The sequence below is a fragment of the Pezoporus occidentalis genome, unplaced genomic scaffold (assembly GCF_034315485.1).
Source record: "Pezoporus occidentalis ecotype Australia unplaced genomic scaffold, CSIRO_AGI_Poc_V1 ctg45, whole genome shotgun sequence".
Taxonomy (NCBI): Eukaryota; Metazoa; Chordata; class Aves; order Psittaciformes; family Psittacidae; genus Pezoporus; species Pezoporus occidentalis.
In genome coordinates this window covers 5,228,949-5,244,757 of record NW_026915780.1, presented here as the reverse complement: position 1 = coordinate 5,244,757, position 15,809 = coordinate 5,228,949, and the positions used below count along the sequence as shown (strand labels likewise).

At 44.2% G+C, this 15,809-nt stretch overlaps 1 protein-coding gene across 8 annotated transcripts in view; it reads left to right on the top strand.

The window, feature by feature from the left end:
* Positions 1 to 658: 658 nt before the first annotated feature.
* The window catches only part of TACC2 (transforming acidic coiled-coil containing protein 2), a 127,545-nt gene continuing 112,394 nt past the window's right edge, over positions 659 to 15,809 (top strand). For all 8 annotated transcript variants that reach the window (XM_062635270.1, XM_062635274.1, XM_062635272.1 and 5 more), the window contains exons 1-2: positions 659 to 736; positions 12,992 to 13,161. In XM_062635270.1, the coding sequence (XP_062491254.1) occupies positions 704 to 736; positions 12,992 to 13,161 (203 nt within the window). In that variant the 5' untranslated portion in view covers positions 659 to 703. The remainder of the gene's footprint in view (positions 737 to 12,991; positions 13,162 to 15,809) is intronic.

Genomic DNA, 15,809 nt, shown 5'->3' with positions numbered 1-15,809 from the left:
TCCAAAAAACACAGAAATTAATGATTCCTGGGGAGACACTAATTCTAGAGCTGCTGGTTACAGTTCTAATGCTCAGAGTAGAGCAATAGTAAAACCAACAGTAATTAAGGTGGGCAGATCCTGTTATGTGTAAAGAAAATGTGTTTAAGTCATAACATTCTAAGCAGAATGATGCCTAAGAAAAGCAGGGAAAGACTCCAGTGACGAGGATAACGCAATCCATTTACCCTTTGTTAAGGGTACATAGAAATTGTTCCTGTTACAGGTTTAACATTGTGGTTCTGACAAGGTGAGCACACAGCTCAGTGCAGCATCTCCAAGAAATACAAGTGGTTTGAACACAGTTAAAACAATAAGGCTTTCATATGGGCTGTCCATCCAAAGTAAGTTCGGCAAGGAAAACGCCTTTCTGTTCAGGTGACATGAGCTAATCCAGAAACAGAGCAACAAAGCTGAGTTTCAAGGAGTGTCTTTCAGAGTAAGTGTAGGGAAAGACATTACAAAGTTAAAGCAGTAGGAGTTCTCTTTTGCTGAGTTATGACTTAAAATCATTGGAAGACTGAACATCAGGAGGGGCAGCTGCTGGGGTGACATTCCTCCAAAATTCCTATGGTTTGGGGTTTTTATGGAAGACTTAGAGCTTTTTCCTTTCTTCCAGTGATCTTCCTTTAACTGCTGTGTGAAACTGGACATCAGCATCAAAATGGGCAATGAGAACAGTAGTGCAGAAAACCAGGTGAGTGTAACAGTGTGACTGCATTTCCTTTCCCTACTAGCCTAGAGCAAACCCCACAAACATTGGTTTCACAGGCAGCTCACCCCACATTTATCTTCTGCTCCCAGTTACACTTACACTGAAGTGTCATTTACATTAATTCAGACATTCATTCAGTCATTAATGGTAACTGAAGGCAATTCTCTGTTTGTTATTTCTTTGGCAATGACACTGCTACATTAGGGCACTGTGCGGGTGGTTGCCCCCTGGGGAACAGGAGAGCCATGGAGGAGTCCCATGGGATGAGCTCATTCCTCCTCCCCTAGCTGGGGAGCAGCCAGGGAAACCCCCAGCCCTGGGCATCAGGAACATCCTTGAGGAGATGGACAGGGCAAGATAGAACCAAGATGTCAGTAAGCAGAGATCCAGGCAGGGTAGGGCTGTGGTGGAGCAGGAGACCAACACCCTACAGCATCAGTGGGGATGACATCCCTGGGGGAGCTAAAATAAGGTAATTGGTAGGGTGGGGATTGACCCTGAGAGCCAGGTGATACCTGCGGTGCCTTCAGAACCCTGACACACAGTAGCTCCTCCTTGTTTAGAAACAACCTAGCAAGATGTATGTGCTGATCCAGGAATTTAGGCCCGTTTTAGAAGAGTATGTTGTTACTGATGTTGGTGTTTGGTGATCTGTTTCTTAATTCTTGAAATGAAAACAACTCATGCTGTGGCTATGGGTGTACAGATACATTGGAAGTTACTACGCTGATAATACTTTGAAGAAAAGTTGTAATTGTTTAATTTCAACAGTCAAAATACAAGGGCATGTTTCATCCACTCTTTTTCCATATGTTATGGTAGATGCTAAAATGCCTTAGCGTTCATTTTGCTTCCATGTCAGATCTCAGCAGATCTGCTGTACATTGTGCATTGCAAAGTGGACTCTCTAAAGGGAACCAGCAGAGAGAATGGCTTTAACCTGCCAGAGGGGAGACTGAGATGAGCTCTTAGGCAGAAGCTCTTCCCTGGGAGGGTGCTGAGGCGCTGGCACAGGGTGCCCAGAGAAGCTGTGGCTGCCCCATCCCTGGCAGTGTTCAAGGGCAGGTTGGACACAGGGGCTTGGAGCAAGCTGCTCTAGTGGAAGGTGTCCCTGCCCGTGGCAGGGGTTGGAACTGGATGAGCTTTAAGCTCCTTTCCAACCCAAACCAGCCTGGGGTTCTGTGATTGTTAAGTTTAATAAAAAGGTCTTTTTTCCTTCTTTTTTTTTTTCTTATAAGGAAAGTAAGTTTCTGGTCTCCTTTTCAGACTGTAAAAAACCAAACCACCACCCCCCCCCCAACCCTTCCCCCCCAAAAAAGAAAACTCAAGAAAAAAGCCCAAAGCAAATAAAAATAAATGTTAAACATCCAACTTACTTTAAAAGACACTTTTAACTGTGAAATAACAAGAATCATAGAATAGTCAGGGTTGGAAAGGACCTTAAGATCATCCAGTTCCAACCCCCCTGCCATGGGCAGGGACACCTCACACTAAACCATGGCACCTAAGTCTCTGTCCAACCTGGCCTTGAACAATGCCAGATATGGAGCATGCACAGCTTCCCTGGGCAACCCATTCCAGTGCCTCACCACCCTCACAGGAAAGAACTTCCTCCTTAGATCCAATCTAAACTCCCCGTTTCAGTTTGAACCCATTACCCCTTGTCCTGTTACTACAGTCCCTAATGAAGAGTCCCTCCCCAGCATCCTTACCGTACCCCTTCAGATACTGAAAGGCTGTAGTAATAAAATCCTAAAAGCCTCTTAAGCTGCTGAACAGCCATTGGAAAAGTAGCACTTAATGAACAGTGAGGACTTGTACAGCCACTGATGTGTTTAAATGAGTTCATTTTCAGTCCGAAGTCCCCAATGCCAGTAAAGCCATCCCTCTACCACCAAGCCAAAGAGCACAGCAGGTAGTGGATGATGAAACTGGTTCGATGGTTTGTGTTTCGAAATGTTAGCATCAGGCTTGGCTCTTCTTTTCCTTGTGCATCTGCTTTGGCTTTTGGTTCTTTGACACTGGCTGCAGATTCTCAAGGCAGCTTCATTTCAGTTTTCAGCAAGTTGTAAAAAAAAATCTGTTTTCTTTTAACTCTTTTCCATGGGAGCAATCTCTGCTTTAGAGAAACAGCCTCTACTTGACCCCCTCTGCCTGCTGCCTTGCTTTCCAGCTCTAACACAATTAAAATAGCTCAGTGGGTGTTAAACTCAGAACCTATTGACATGAGTTGTTGTTTTTGTTTATGCATTTATCAAGGAACACCACTGCCCAGCTCCAGCTCTCTGCTGAGTCATTTGGAAGCTGTACACATGGTTTGTGTTAAAGGTGGGAGAGCCTGAGCTAAGTTTAGAACACATTTAGTAAGAAGGAAGATCTGTGGAATAGATGTGCTACTATGAAGAGTGTAGGAGACAGTTATAGAAAAAGTAAATACCCAAATCGTGTTGTAAAGACCGGCCTCTGAGGAAAACATAATCCAAATGTAGTAGAAATGAGCAAAGAGAATGCTTGGATAACACAAAGCTGGGGCCAGGGGAATATCTGGACCTGCATGAGCGAGTCCAGAGGAGGCCACGGAGCTGCTGCAAGGGCTGGAGCAGCTCTGCTCTGGAGCCAGGCTGAGAGAGCTGGGCTGGGTCAGCCTGGAGAAGAGAAGACTCCTGAAGGGGAGACCTGAGAGCAGCTCCAGTGCCTGAAGGGACTGCAGGAAACCTGGAGAGGGGCTTTGGACAAGGGTCTGTAGGGACAGGCCAAGGGGAATGGCTTTAACCTGCCAGAGGGGAGACTGAGATGAGCTCTTAGGCAGAAGCTCTTCCCTGGGAGGGTGCTGAGGCGCTGGCACAGGGTGCCCAGAGAAGCTGTGGCTGCCCCATCCCTGGCAGTGTTCAAGGCCAGGTTGGACACAGGGGCTTGGAGCAAGCTGCTCTAGTGGAAGGTGTCCTTGCCCGTGGCAGGGGTTGGAGCTGGATGAGCTTTAAGGTCCCTTCCAACCCAGACCAGTCTGGGATTCTGTGATTTAACAAAGTGATTTTATATCTGTACTAATCATGTTGGCTTGTAACAGTACACAAAGTCCAAACTGCCAAAAATTTTAAGTTTGTGCCTGCCTTATTGGAATGGCAAAATCCAGGTGCGCTGGGTAGGACAGAGGAAAGGCAAGCTCCATCCTCAGGCTTTTCCCTGGCATTTCTGGACAGCCAAATGCTCAAAAGTCATTTACATATCTGTAATAAAAATAAAGCTGCGTGGAGACCTCATAGCAGCCTTCCAGTATCTGAAGGGGGCCTATAGGGATGCTGGGGAGGGACTCTTCATTAGGGACTGTAGTGATAGGACAAGGGGTAACGGGTTAAAACTGAAACACGGGAAGTTTAGGTTGGATATAAGGAGGAAATTCTTTACTGTGAGGGTGGTGAGGCACTGGAATGGGTTGCCCAGGGAAGTTGTGAATGCTCCATCCCTGGTGGTGTTCAAGACCAGGTTGGACAGAGCCTTGGGTGCCATGGTTTAGTGTGAGGTGTCCCTGCCCATGGCAGGGGGGTTGGAACTGGGTGATCTTAAGGTCCTTTCTAACCCTAACTATTCTATGATATTTTCATGGAGAGGGATATACCTGTGCACTTCCTCAGCCCTAGATCTCTTGGTATTCTGGGCTCAGATTCCATCTAGTAAATCCACACTTGCAAACAAACCCAAACTGAGTAGGACCAACACATCTGCTATGTAAAATGTGTGAAGGAGGAGAGGGACATGGTCTGTGTGAAGAAGCATGAGCCCGGTGTATGAGCTCTGCAACCCAGCCTTGTCCATGCTGCTCCAGGGGCTTGTGCAGTTAACTCAGGGACCAGCTCCCAAAGTGAAGGGTTAGCACTGACTTCCATGTCTGGTTTTTGTCATGGCCACTCATCTACTAGAATTATGCTATCGCCAGGACATTTTTGCTTTCATTTAAAAGGGGTGGGTGGAGGATGTAAAAAACAGAGGTCTCTATCACTGGAAACACAAACACAACATTTTCTGAAGTTTGAATAAGCTGCATTTTCTAACATATAAGAATTCTCACTGAGGTGTTTAATTCTTGCCACTCTGAGCTGTCCCATTTCACTGCCTTTCTCACGGTTGCAAATAAGTCAAAGTTACCAAGTAATTGTAAAGCCCTTTAAAGGTGAACAACGCTGCTGACCTGTATTTCTAGCAGCGTGTGTTTTGCTCCATAGTTGAAGAGGGAATTTCAGTCAGTTCCACAGAAGTTATTTCTCTGTATTTCACTTTAGCCTTTCTTCTTTGTGTTCTGCATGAGTAAAGAGCCAAACAAATCTGGTTATTCCACATCTATGTTGTTGTCCGTTTCTCTTTAACCATGTATCTTAATGTGTGGTTATCATCTTGTTTGTTCTTGTTCTATGCTGTGCAATGGGTGAGACAGGCAACACATGCCAGAGGGGGCAGGACTTCTGAAGAGTCTATTTGTTTGTCTGAAGCGTCCTGCTGGGATTTTCCTCTCTGCATTATTACTTTTCCCAGACTTCAGCTTCCTTATGCCTGTGTGGAATGATGGATCTAGTTAGTTGGCATGGATCTTCTTTGAGATCTCAGTGTTACGGGGATCAACTGAGAATGCACTGGGCACATTACCAGCTTCCCAGCCTTCAGTCTCCGTTCCCACAGATGATAACTGGGCAAATTCCTCTGAGTTCTGGTGCTCATACTGTGTGTTTACATACTTTTGGAATAGCGCAATAACATCTGTGTGCATTCCATTGTTTATATTCCATTGGGAACAAAAATACATCCCCGATTTTCTGCATAATAATTCTGCCCCTAGAACTTCAGTGAGGAAATACAATCACCCTACACGGGCTTTGCTTTGAGTTTGCTGTATCCTCCCTGATTCACCACTTTCAGTCTTGAAGCTATTATTTGCTTTCATTTTTCCTTCCATTTCATCCATTGCGCATCAGAAGTGCACAGGGAACTGTTCCTTATCCTCCAACACAGAACTGTTCTTCATCCTTACAGTCTGCACTTGCCCACGATGGGGTGTTGATGGCTATGGGCCACCATGCCCATTACTGATGCTTACATCACTCTAGCACACCTCCAGTCACCATATTCATTAATGCTTACTTCCAAGGATGATTTCTACTGGTCCAATATTGTATGGTGAATAATTCTGAGTATTTGTTTGAGTTTACACAAAAAGGACATTTGAGTTTACACAAAAAAAAGACCATTCCACTTATGCAAATGCAGCAAATCCTGGGACACTTCTCACTGCAAAGAGTAATTATTTTACTTGTTCTCATCTTCCCTGTGAATGAAGGAGGAGGGATGAAAGAGGAATAAATATTCAAAGTTGTGACAGGGTTCTTCATTTGAAAGCGCAGTGAAAAGGAAGTTGGAAGACTTTTCCTTCTCTTCTGAATTAATGCTTAAAGCTTCCTTTGCATCTGTAAAGCCACCACCATTTCTAATGGGAAATGTACATTTATGGGTACAGATGAGAAGGAAAAATATATTATAAAGAACCTCTATAATTATTTACTGCATTTCTCCATTTAGAAACAGTGTGAAAATGTTAGACCTACATTTTCCACAGCTATGGGTAGTTAGAAATAACTAGGCAAGCAAATACTGTTGGCTGGGGAGTGCAGCAGAGCCTAGAGCTCAAATCAGAGATGATTCGTATTATCCAACAGCATCTTCTGTTTTAGAATAAAATAGAGTCATAGAATCAACTAGTTTGGAAAAGACCTTAAAGATCATCAAGTCCAACCATTTTATTGCTAGGCTGCTAAGAACCACTCATCTGAAAGCTGCTTTAGCTGAAGTGTTATTGACTGAAAATGGCAAGTTCTGTGATGAACATCCCCAAGATCACCAACATTATTCTCTCCTTCTATATCTCATATACCTGCCACCCTTAAGAAAATAATGTAGATACCTATTAGGCCTTCATCCGATTGTCAGGAAAGGGACAAAGGAAAATAAGGAGCTGCAGCAAGACTAGTGGAGTTACAAGGATAACAATGAATACCCCTTTGTCTGCTGAGGATAGGTCACATACACAGATGGGAAGACCAGGTTAAGAAGAACCCTGAAACCCCTCACATAGCTGTGCTTCATTCAGCCCACTGCAGACCCATGCTGTGTACATTCAGACTGAGCTTACCCATAGCAGCCAGTTGTTGAGAAGACACTTATGTTGACATGGCAAGGATCTGAAGGCAGTTTGGTGCCTTCAGTGGATTGGAAGGGTCATAAACACCAGGGATGAAGCCCGAAGGTTTGAATGGCTGTTGCTGTACCTGAGAGGAAGCTGTGTAATTCCATGAGGAATGCTAAACCAAGGGTAAGATGGTGTCTGTATATAAATGTACACACATCAGTGCTTATTTTCCCGTTCATAGCCAGAGTCATTTCAGGAGGGAAACAACCCTTTTTTGGCTAAGAAAAGGCCGTAGGTATATACTTACAATAGAATGCTGTAACCAGAATGTTTCAAATGCCGTTGTTACCGTATCACACTTTGCTTTGCTTCTTGTTATTTCTAAGCAATAGATTAAATGAGACTTCACCAAATGCCAGGTTTTGTGTTCCTGTCCCTCTGAGGATTTTGGTTAGAAAAGGCATGAACTTAAAATTCTACTCCTGCAAGAGACAAATAAATGAAGCCAGCAGCAATCACAACCTGCACCATTACTGATTAAAGAAAATGATCCACTGTAACTGCAAAATTCTATAGGGAATCTCCCTTAAGGAAAGAATCTGCTGCTCACACCTGATCATAACTAATTCCAGCTAATGGCTTTAACCTGCCAGAGGGGAGACTGAGATGAGCTCTTAGGCAGAAGCTCTTCCCTGTGAGGGTGCTGAGGCACTGGCACAGGGTGCCCAGAGAAGCTGTGGCTGCCCCATCCCTGGCAGTGTTCAAGGCCAGGTTGGACACAGGGGCTTGGAGCAAGCTGCTCTAGTGGAAGGTGTCCCTGCCTGTGGCAGGGGCTGGAGCTGGATGAGCTTTAAGGTCCCTTCCAACACAAACCATTATCTATTCTATGACAGAACACCAAGTTGTTCTGCTTGATGCTGCCCTGTGCAACCACACGTATGTGAGGTGTTTGGCTGAAGACTTGTGTGACATGCTGTCCCCGATGGGGACCAGGGATGATATGTCTGTCCCCCCTGCGCTCCTGTCCCTGTGCAGGAGGTGGTGGCTGAGAGCAACCAACCAGCACTTGTAGCAGGCTTGCTTTAAAACAAGCTATTGAAAACCCCACCTTGCAGTGGAAGACACAGATTAAAATAAAAGGTAAGTTCTGCTTTATTGACTGAGACTTGTAAAGGCTCCTTCCAGCTTCCCCCTCAATAACCAGAGGGAGTCAGTGGGAATGGAAACTTAATGTAACTCTTCAAAGATTACTTTCAGCTAGTCAGAGCTATGGCATGTTCCAGCAACTGCTATAAAAGGATGTGTGTTAAATGGAGGAATGTCACAGAGGGCAGATGGAAAAGGAAGCAGCTTTTGTGGGGGGAAAGGAGAAAGGGCAATCAAACCAAGTTCACTTGTGTGGAGGGTGTTGAGTGTGAACGCTGGGCTTAAAACCAGACCCACCTTTGTGCTTTGTGATCAGGAGTGTGTTGAGAAACACGAGGCTCCTGAAACAGCTATGGGATGAGGCCGTGGCAGTGCCTAATGCTGCTGCTATGGCTTTAAACCAGGCAGGGAGTGTCAGTGTTTTGGGAGCTAAGCTGAGAACAGGCTCCCATGTAGCACTAAAGGAATTTCTCTCTGGTATGGTAACTCCAGCCAGAGTACAGCAGCACACATAATCCTTTGGCTGCAGCCTTAATAGAGTCCTTTTGCTTTTTACTGTTTAACTTTTAAGCTCCTGTTCAAAGTCATCAGGGCAATAAAGCGATCCTGCAGATTTACTTGGTGTTCTTGCAGACTCCGACGCTTGTGGAAGGGTTTAATGCAAATAACATTGCATATTGTAGGAGAATCAGTTTGATTCATTTAAATAGCACGCTGGCTTCTGTACTCTGTGTGTCAGACTTGGGGTTTTTATGTTGTTGGGTATTTTTAATTATCTTGGGCTTAAAACTTCTGAGAACCTCTGTATTCTGACTATTAATAGCGTTATTTCTTTCAGTCTTTCAACTAAGGGACTTGTCTAATCTCAGAACCCTTTCAAAAAGGAGTATGCTGCATTTGAAAGGAATATAGAGCAAACTTAGCTGCAAGCCCCTGCGGTAAATCACTTCGCGTATGCGTTGAAAGCTCCAAAGCAATTTATTTAACAGCTTTCTGATGATGCTTGTGAACAAAACAGTCGTTAATTGTTTCCACAGATGTTAATTACAAATAAAACCCGTGCTCTGCAGAGCTGGCTCAGCACCTGATTTGTAAAACCAGCTTAAATTGAAAAGCTTGATGGAAAAATGGCGTGGCTGGCATCGATTCACAGAACATCACCAAAGATGTTCTTTTGTGATGACTGAATGAATGCATTCAATGCAGAAGACCAGTCGATAAAGCTTTCCTATACCTTGTAATATTCATAGCTCCTTTTACGTTTAAAACCTGGGATCTATGAATGTATGTTAAATCTGGTCATGCTCAGATATGGAAGAAGTGTCATATTCTTCTGTAGCCAATGACAAGTGCTTAAGGATAGCTGGGAGATGAACTGTAACTTCTCAACTGTTAGATCTCCGAAAGCACAAAACTATTTAAAACCAAAACAGTCAAACCCAACTACTCAACCAAAAACCCCCAATCAATCAGCCTATGGAAAATGTTAAAGGGATTCTTCTAAACAGTGCATAGACGGATCCTGTTTGGGTGTGATCCTTACCTTGTCAATCTGCCTCTCACAGTGTGTTTTTGTTTGGGCATGAAAACTGGGTGTAACAGCTGATAAAATCACTGGGACATGGGCCCTTCTCTGTGTCTAATATGGAAACATCCTAGTTTTGATGACATGAGGTGTTCAGGTATAGCAGGCACATAAACGTCTGTGTTATGTAGTTGTGAATTAGGCATATGAGTAGTAAAAGTAAAATCCAGCAGCTGTAATGCCCGAGTTAGGTCTCTTTGTTGGTGCTATTTGAGGTTTGATAGCAATGGGCTATTGGATTTATGATACGACAGGCTGATGAGCAGTGTTTCTTTCTAATGCCCTAACTGAGCCTGTTATTAGTAGTCATTATGTGTCTCGTTGGATTTGTGGCTCTGGATGCAATGCAAAAGGTACTGGTTCTCTGCACAGAAGGGAGTCTCACTTTAGAAGACATCCCTATTATGCTGTGGCTTCAAAAGTGGGATGACTATAGGTCACTAGAACAGAGGATTTAACCTAAAGGAGCCCTTTGAGTTAAGTGGCTGATGTTGTGAATGAGAGATTAATTATAAGCAGTGTGTGAGTACTAGGAGTGCAGTATGCAAATGCACTAAATTAATGACTTAATTCCTTGCTGTGCTCCCTTCTGCCGTGGAAGATGACAGAGGCTTTAGAAGGCGACAAAACATGCAGCTCTTCATCTTCTGAAGACACCTGTGGGGTATTCCTCCTGCCTAGCACCCAAATCAGCTGATGAAAATCTGAGATGGCAGCAGTAGAGAGGAGGAGTAATAATGAATTAATTCTCACTTCCTCCTTGCCAACTGCTGGAGGCATTTGGGCAAATTGGCCTAATTTCTTCAGGTTCTTCATGTGGTTCCCCCTCCATTCCCTGCCCTGCTGGGAAAGGGAAGGAGGTCATTTTTGTCTACAATTGGCTTGAAATCTGCCCTTCATGTGGCTGGTACTATGAGGCATTCGTGGCCCACCCCCCAGAGTGACCCAACCATAGCTCTCATATTAAGACGTGATGCATTGACTCAGTAAGAGTGCAGCACCATGGCTGCCTTATTGTGAGTTTACCGACTTGTTGCCATGCTCTTGTCCTCCTTCCCTGGTGGGTCAAGGCCAGTGCTTGCTCCAAGGACTGACTGTCTGTGGGTTGAGCTGATGTAGCTGAAGGAGTTCCTCTTCTGCCAAGATATAAATATGACCACTTCAGAGAATCCCAGGCAGGTTTGTGTTGAAGGGACCTTAAAGCTCATCCAGCTCCAACCCCTGCCACGGGCAGGGACACCTTCCACTAGAGCAGCTTGCTCCAAGCCCCTGTGTCCAACCTGGCCTTGAACACTGCCAGGGATGGGGCAGCCACAGCTTCTCTGGGCACCCTGTGCCAGCGCCTCAGCACCCTCACAGGGAAGAGCTTCTGCCTAAGAGCTCATCTCAGTCTCCCCTCTGGCAGCTTAAAGCCATTCCCCTTGGCCTGTCCCTACAGGCCCTTGTCCAGAGCCTCTCTCCAGGCTTCCTGTAGCTCCTTTAGGCACTGGGAGCTGCTCTAGGTTCTCCTTGGATCCTTCACCAGGCTCAACAACCCAACCTTGGCCTTCTGTTTTCTATATCTAACTGGCAAGTGGGGTAGGCTCTGGGGTGTAGTGGTGGTCTGTGCATGGCAGTTGGCCATGGATGTGCTCCAGCATCATCACACCAGCACCCCAGAATTCACTGTTTTGGTTGGCTGGTTTTATTTTCCCTAATAATCAATTTAATAATGCATTTTCTTCGTAGTTCTGTCTCTCTGCACACATGTACATATGCTGAAATCTACTCCATGCAGACTTTCTCACGCAAGCAAAACCAAGGCTGCCCAAGCCATAACACCAAAAGCAGAACAGAGCTCTGTAAGCTAAGCTCTATTTTTATATTTCTTTTTCTGGCTGGAGGAAACAAATTTCCCTATATGAATCTGGATGTTCTAGGCTTTTTCTGCCATATATTGTGGATTTGGGGCCAGCGTACATACTTAGATAAATATTCCAAATGCCAGATGTCAGCACATGCTGGGTAAGTCCTTAAAGATCATGAAACCAGGAGCCCTTGGTCGATCCCAGAGGAAAGCAGTATGATAAAGGAGACTTCTGCAAACAAAGCTGTAGTGAAGGGGTTCCTCCGGGGAAAGGCAGAGGATATGAGAGTTAATCAAAGCTGCCCTAAGTCTAAAGGAAGCCTTGTTTGTGCTTTCAGTGTGCCCTGACCTTTTCCTTTTCTCATTACATGGGCTTGCCTTGTCCACTGGGTGTCTCTCCCTCCTGGCTCTGATAGCAAGAACCCTTTGGTTGTGCGAGCGCGCACCGTGTTCACGCAAAGGAGTGTGAATCACTGCTATTTACTGGCTACTTCTGGAACAAAATAAACCTAAAACTGAGAGTAAAAGCACCCCGAGAGGTTAGTTGGAACTGTGCACTGTGCTTTCTGTCTATAACATTATTCAGAAGTGCTTCTGTCATCAGTCCATACACAGGTATCTTTATGCTGACTGTGCTTTAGGCTTCTTAAAGTTACAGCAATGACTTAAAACAACAGTGACTGTATGAGGAAGGTCACCTGATGAAGCAGTTTTCCTTGTATTTCACTACTTCTTGAGGAGTTAAAATGGAGCTCCTTCATTCAAACATGATTTTTGCTCTACACTTGTTTCCACTTCTTTTGTTGTACTTGAAAGAGCATCTTCAGCTACTATTCAAAGTAGCTCTTGCCAGATCTTCTTTGCCTTCTAAAGGTACTTCTGCCAAAAGAAGTTGTCACATTAGTGTTATAGCATTTTTATAACCTTTGCTGAAGAAACTGCAGCATTTCCTGTAGCTGTTATTATCAAAAGGCAGCATGATGAGGAACCAGGCCTTCCATTTCAGTTCAGAGGTATTCCGAGCTTTGTTGGAGTGGGAGGGGAACAATCTGGACTTGGATTCAAGTGCTGGGTCTTGACCGACATTGACTTTAACTTGACTCCAAAGATACTGCTGATATTATGAGTGACAAAGTTCATGAGCTGTTTCCAGCCTTTCTCATTTTAAACTTGCTTAGCAAGGAAGCATTTGCCAGGCTTGGAAAAAGAGAAGACGATACCCTCCTTGGGTCAGTAAAGGCGGTGGCTGCTTCAGAACAATTGTTGCATTCTTCTCTCCTTCTTCTTTTCCTAGTGCTTATTTTTGGCTCAACCACTTCCTTCTGTTTTTCTGTCATTCAGTAAAAAAACGGCTTGGCTTTGGAACCTGCAAGTTCCATCAAAGTAATGAAAACTTCCCCAGAGGTTGTCCGTCAATGGGCAAAACAAACACTTTTGTACTCTCCAAACCAGCAGTAGCTGTTTAAATTGTTCTTTTTCTCATCCTAGGGTGCTCCACAAGACTCAGAACTAGGCCAACCTCCTGGGAATGGACATGGTTTAAAAAGGAGCCCTCAGGAAAAGAGACCTGAAAGAGCTGGAGGTCAGGACACCTCAGATCTTCCAGCTGCTGTGCAGCTGGCTGAGAGCGTATCTCCATCAATTCCAAGGCCTACAAGGTAAGACAAGAAGTTTCACCCTGTGAATAGAATTGAAGCACTGCTGCTCTTGATGGCTGGGGGCTGTTTGTTCTGTTCTGTTCTTGTGTAGGTGATTTTCAAGCTCTATCATCCTGATGGATGGTGGCGTCACAGCCTTCAAAATAACCTGACAAAACAAGACTGCTTACTGGTTACTAAACCCACTTCCTTGCCTTAACTGTGTATCTATAAACAAGGCTTCAGCTGTTGTAGTAACCCTTGACCTAAGCTTTCTATGCCTTTGCTCACACTAATAAACTCTCCTCTGAGACAAACACTGGAGAGTCTTATGTAGTCATATATAATTGTGAAGTAAGGTGTAATTGTAACCGCTGTGAAATGCCATGCTCAGCTCTGTATAACCAACCTACCAAAAGGTACCAACCCAGCTAATGATTATTAGCATTGCACTCCTTAAAATGCCTTAAAATTCACCCGATTGAATACATGGGACTACTTTCAGAGTTAAGTTATTCTTCAGTGCTGTTAAGGACGGCAGAAGGTAACATGATCTGGATTGTGTTGAACATCCCAAAGGGAGTATTTTCTCTGAAGCATTAATACTTGAATGCTTGGATTTTTCCATGCTACCTGGGTTTCCATCTGCTGCAAGTGGATTGTCTAATTCTAGCATGATTTTAACAGAAGGGTGAACACGTTCCAGATAATGAGTGTTACCTGGGATTAAATAATAAACACAACTTAGAAGGAATAGCAGTAACTTGCTGATAAATATATAGGATTTTTAGGCTGTTTTCACAGGTTTCTGTCAGATTGGAGACTTCACTGCAGAAAGATTTGCTGAATCCTTTTCAAGTGGAGTATGTGTGATCTGGGCCTTTTCCTGTTTCCTGGGTACCATTTCTGGTTGCCACTGCCCCTGAAAGATGTAAACTTGATAACTGAACAACCAGAAAAATGGTAGCTAAGAAAAATACTTCAAATGCTTGTAAGTTAATGCTATCCCAGGCAATAAACTCTTCTACCACATTTTTTATAAGAAATTATGAAGATTAAGAATTTCTTTACCAAGAAGGTGGTTGACCACTGGAATAGGCTTCCTAGAGAGGTGGTCCATGCTCCAAGCCTGCCAGTATTTAAAGAGACATTTGAACAATGCCCTTAAAAGCATGGTTAGGCTTTTGGTAGCCTTGGCACGGTCAGGCAGTTGGATCATCGTGGGTCCCTTCTAGTATTGCCTTCCTTCCCTTAATTCAGTTGACAAATGCTACATGTATCCTCCAGTTTCTAGTTTCTCTCAGTGGTATTGGGCATAAACTATTGTATGGGTGTGTAATGGTGCATAACCATGCTGTCCTAGCTGAAGAAAACATACATTTCTTGTAAGCTACTTCAAATGTGATGCATTCTGATTTGTGACAGTAAAATAGTCATTTTCTGCTATTCTTCTCAGTATGCAGGTTATATGATGGGAAGGGGTAAAATAATGAGTATTATTAACTGCTGAATTGTATAGTGGGCCTATCATGAGTAACATTCCTGCAAATTAGAGTTGTTTGTGAAGCTACAAAATGACAGGTATTAAACTGTGTTCTTAGAACTGCAACACCCATACACCCTCTCACTGACAGCATTAGTTCCAGCATCTACCTAATGCAGTATTCATGCCATCTGTTGGGACCTGCCTCCTGTCCTGCCTCTATCCTGTGAATGAAACAGCAGAACTCACCTCTGGGGGCTGAAATTGTGTGTTTTCTCCCCATTTCTCAGGATATCTGCATATCTCAGCATCTCTGTACAGTTACTTGCTTGTCTGTATTTCAAGGAAGATCTGTACACAACTTTCTCCAATAGATGCCCATAAAGACCCTTCTAACTGCTACCAGAAGGCTGGTAGGGACACGATAGGCACTGTGTAGTAAGAGTAAGAGATGCTAAGATGTTGCCAGAAAGCAGCAAGATGCATGCAGAGACTTAAACCTTCTGATGTTCCTTCTCCACTCATCTGTGGAAACGTAAGGAACTCAAGTATACAAAACCAGCAGGGACCAGCCTCAGAGCCTGAGGAAATAGCTCTGCATCACTCCTATATTATTTGGTTCATTTCTAAAGTTCAAAACATATAACATCAAGGAGGGAAGTTTGGGAAGAGCAGTTTGGTTTACCCCAGTCAGCAACTGGTCACCCTTCCTCTACTGCCTCCAAGAAAGAAATAGGTGTCAAAATGGTATCAGGCAGCCAGGAATGAAGCTGTGTTCATCCATACAGCAGGACTCTGTTGCTCTCACCCAGCCATCGTGGTGAAAACAGTCCTTGATGAGATGTGTGTGCAGGCACAGCTAGGAAAGAAGAGGGATGAAACTGTTGGGTTTTCTGGTGGTGTGAAGGAGAAGGTGTCAGCTTCACGCTTCTCTAGTTACTCAGAGATGGGTAACCATTTAATGCAGCCCACAGACAGACCTGTATCACTGTCAGTACTAGAAGGAGATGGCAAACGTCTCAGAGCCTCATCACCCGAATATTTGACTTGAGACTTGTAGAACTGCTCATCTGCCTTGTGTCTTTGTATGGGTGGACCTTTGTATCTTCATCCTGTGGGCCAGCGAAAATGGCCACTGTGAGAAACAGAACTACAAGGTCTTGGCTGAAGACCACACGATGGCTCT